This window comes from Humulus lupulus, chromosome 3 (assembly GCF_963169125.1).
Source record: "Humulus lupulus chromosome 3, drHumLupu1.1, whole genome shotgun sequence".
NCBI lineage: Eukaryota > Viridiplantae > Streptophyta > Magnoliopsida > Rosales > Cannabaceae > Humulus > Humulus lupulus.
Genome location: NC_084795.1, coordinates 19,161,944 through 19,164,683, shown reverse-complemented (window position 1 = coordinate 19,164,683; position 2,740 = coordinate 19,161,944). Strand labels below are relative to the sequence as shown.

Sequence of the window (2,740 nt, the reverse complement as noted above, 5' to 3'; positions counted from 1 at the left end):
TGAGATTAGCATTACATCCATTAATTTTTATCTTCAAGAATGATACCTTTGTGGTTTTCGTGTAAATGGTCTTACTGATTGATTTATTTATTTTTTAGTTTTTTGCTAAATATATAGGGATAAAAATTGATTTGTTTCTAAGATTAAGTTGGAAATATAAATTTCCACTAAATGTTAAAGCTTGCTCTGTATTCGTTGAAAGCATTTTATTAATTCGTTTATTGTTTTCTGCTTAGGTCTTTGTTTTTTTCTTTCAAAAAATAATGTAAAAAAATGCTTTATAAAATATGAATGATAAAAAATAATACAAATAGATTAAAATTGTAAAAATAACCTCAAAACATATTAAAACTAACTACTAAACTTTATAAAAAATAAAATATGGTATATAATTAAAATATTACAAATGTCAGGAAAAAAATACCATAAAAATGTAAACAAAAAAAATACCATAAGGAAGTTGAGAAAATAAAAACTGTCATATCCCACATATGATGTAATTTCCTCAAACGCCATCAACCACCCCAGGCCCAGCTTATTAATGTGCTCTTCCTTCCTAGATATATTCCTCTATAATCTTTGACTACATAGAAGAAGAAGACAGACAATGGAGTTTCAAGATTTCACCATAATAATAGTAACTGCTATAGGTTTCATCTCATTTTTGAAGTCCTCCATCAAAATCCTGAGGTGGGTATGGGTCATGTTCTTGAGACCCCCAAAGAATCTCAAGGAATACGGCTCATGGGCCGTGGTCACTGGAGCCACAGACGGAATAGGCAAAGCCCTGGCTTTCGAGCTAGCCTCAAAGGGTCTTAACTTGGTCTTGGTGGGTCGAAATCCATCCAAACTCGAAGCCACTTCCATGGAGATCATCTCATCATCATCATCCGTTGAAGTGAAAACCGTTGTCGTTGATTTGGCCAAGTCTAGTGGGAAAGAAATAGTTGAGATTATGGACAAGGAAATAAAGGGCTTAGACGTTGGAATCTTGGTCAATAATGCAGGATTAGCTTACCCATATCCTAGATTCTTTCTTGAGGTCGATTTGGAGCTAATGGAGAACATTTTCAAGGTGAATATGGAGTCTGCTACATGGATGGTTCTCTCGGTTCTTCCTGGTATGTTGAGAAAGAAGAAAGGTGCCATTGTCAACATTGGCTCTGCTTCCTCTACTATTGTTCCTTCTTACCCTTTGTTCACCATCTATGCTGCTACAAAAGCGTATGTCTTCTCATCTCATCTGTTTCTGTTTTGCCATTACATAACTGGGTTTATCAAATTGATCTATTAATTTCTGGCTACAATCTTTTTTTCACCTTACTTTTGTTAAGATTCATTAATTGGAAATAAGTGTGGAAGATGGTAGGTCTTTTCGAACACTATGGTAGCATATTTAGATCAATGATTTCATTTCAAAATCACTTGACAATGAGTATACTAACCATAGTAGTATTATAGATGTGATTAATGCCTTCGCAACTGTTCGATGTGAGACAATGTTGATATTTTTTTATGTCTAAATCTTGTGCTTCATCACAGATACCTGGCCATGTTGTCAAGATGCATCTATGTAGAATACAAGCATAGCGGAATTGACATTCAGTGTCAGGTTAATCCATCTACTTTTCTCTTGACATCAATATAAATAAATAAATGGCTACAGATTCAAATTGACCAAGTCATGAGGAGATATGTCACATCAGATATTAATAGAATATAATTCGAAATGGTTTCACCTTTCAACTATGTATGTATGCAGATTCCAGTATTTGTGGCCACAAAGATGACAAAGCTAAAATCAACATCAATACTCATAGCATCCCCTGAAACATACAGCAAAGCAAGTGTAAGAAGCATAGGGTATGAGCATCTCTGCACCCCATACTGGTCTCACTCTTTGCAGTGGTTCATATCAAATGCATTGCCTGATACCTTACTCAATTGGGGCATATTTTCCTACTTTGTTGCCGTAAACAAGGTGGCAAAACTCAAAGAGACAAAACAAAAAAGCACAGCAGCACAAAACTCTTGTTGAGTCAAATTAGAGGATGATAAAGAAAGTCTTACCTACTTTCATGAGAATTTACTTGCTCTTTTTATTATATTTTGTTTTTAAATTTTAGCTCTTTAAAGGATTAGGTAAACCCATTATGGGGGACTCTTTAAACTCTTTGGTTTTTTTGGTGTCCCACTTTATAATATAATAATATAATGTTGAGATTAAATAAATGTGTCACATATTATAACATAATATATATGAGAGTTATATTTTTGGATAATATGAATATTCAAATGTGTAACATATTTGTGGTTACAAAAACAGTTACGAATTTGTAACTCCTAAATATTATCCAATAATGTGTAGATTTGATGTTACACACTTTGATTTGAATTTGTCAAAGTCATAAGAGATATGGTTGTTAGAGATGTGATTTTAACTCCCATAATGTGTATGTACGTTACAAAATCAAGTGGGAATGAGTTTGGAATGCTTTGGAAAAGTTTGGAAATTCGGGTGGCTGAAATGCTCAGTGGTCGCAGCCAGTGCTTGTCCCAGGTCGCGGCATGGGGAACAGAAGCCAACGGCTACAGGCATGCTTATCCCATGCCGCGACCAAAGAGGTTGACAAACTTTTCCAAACTTCGGTTTTATTTAATTTTGAACGTTTCCAACAACCAAATAAATTTCAAATCTCTATTTTAATTGCATAAAACATCCATTAAACATTGCTAACAA

The 2,740-nt window shown here is 34.1% G+C and overlaps 1 protein-coding gene across 1 annotated transcript; it reads left to right on the top strand.

Annotated features, from left to right (window-relative positions):
• Positions 1-529: 529 nt before the first annotated feature.
• Positions 530-2,340, top strand: LOC133822268 (very-long-chain 3-oxoacyl-CoA reductase 1-like). The gene is made up of 3 exons (XM_062254551.1): positions 530-1,224; positions 1,543-1,612; positions 1,763-2,340. The coding sequence occupies exons 1-3, from the start codon at positions 608-610 to the stop codon at positions 2,036-2,038; spliced, it is 963 nt and encodes a 320-aa protein (XP_062110535.1). The 5' UTR covers positions 530-607; the 3' UTR covers positions 2,039-2,340.
• Positions 2,341-2,740: the final 400 nt, after the last annotated feature.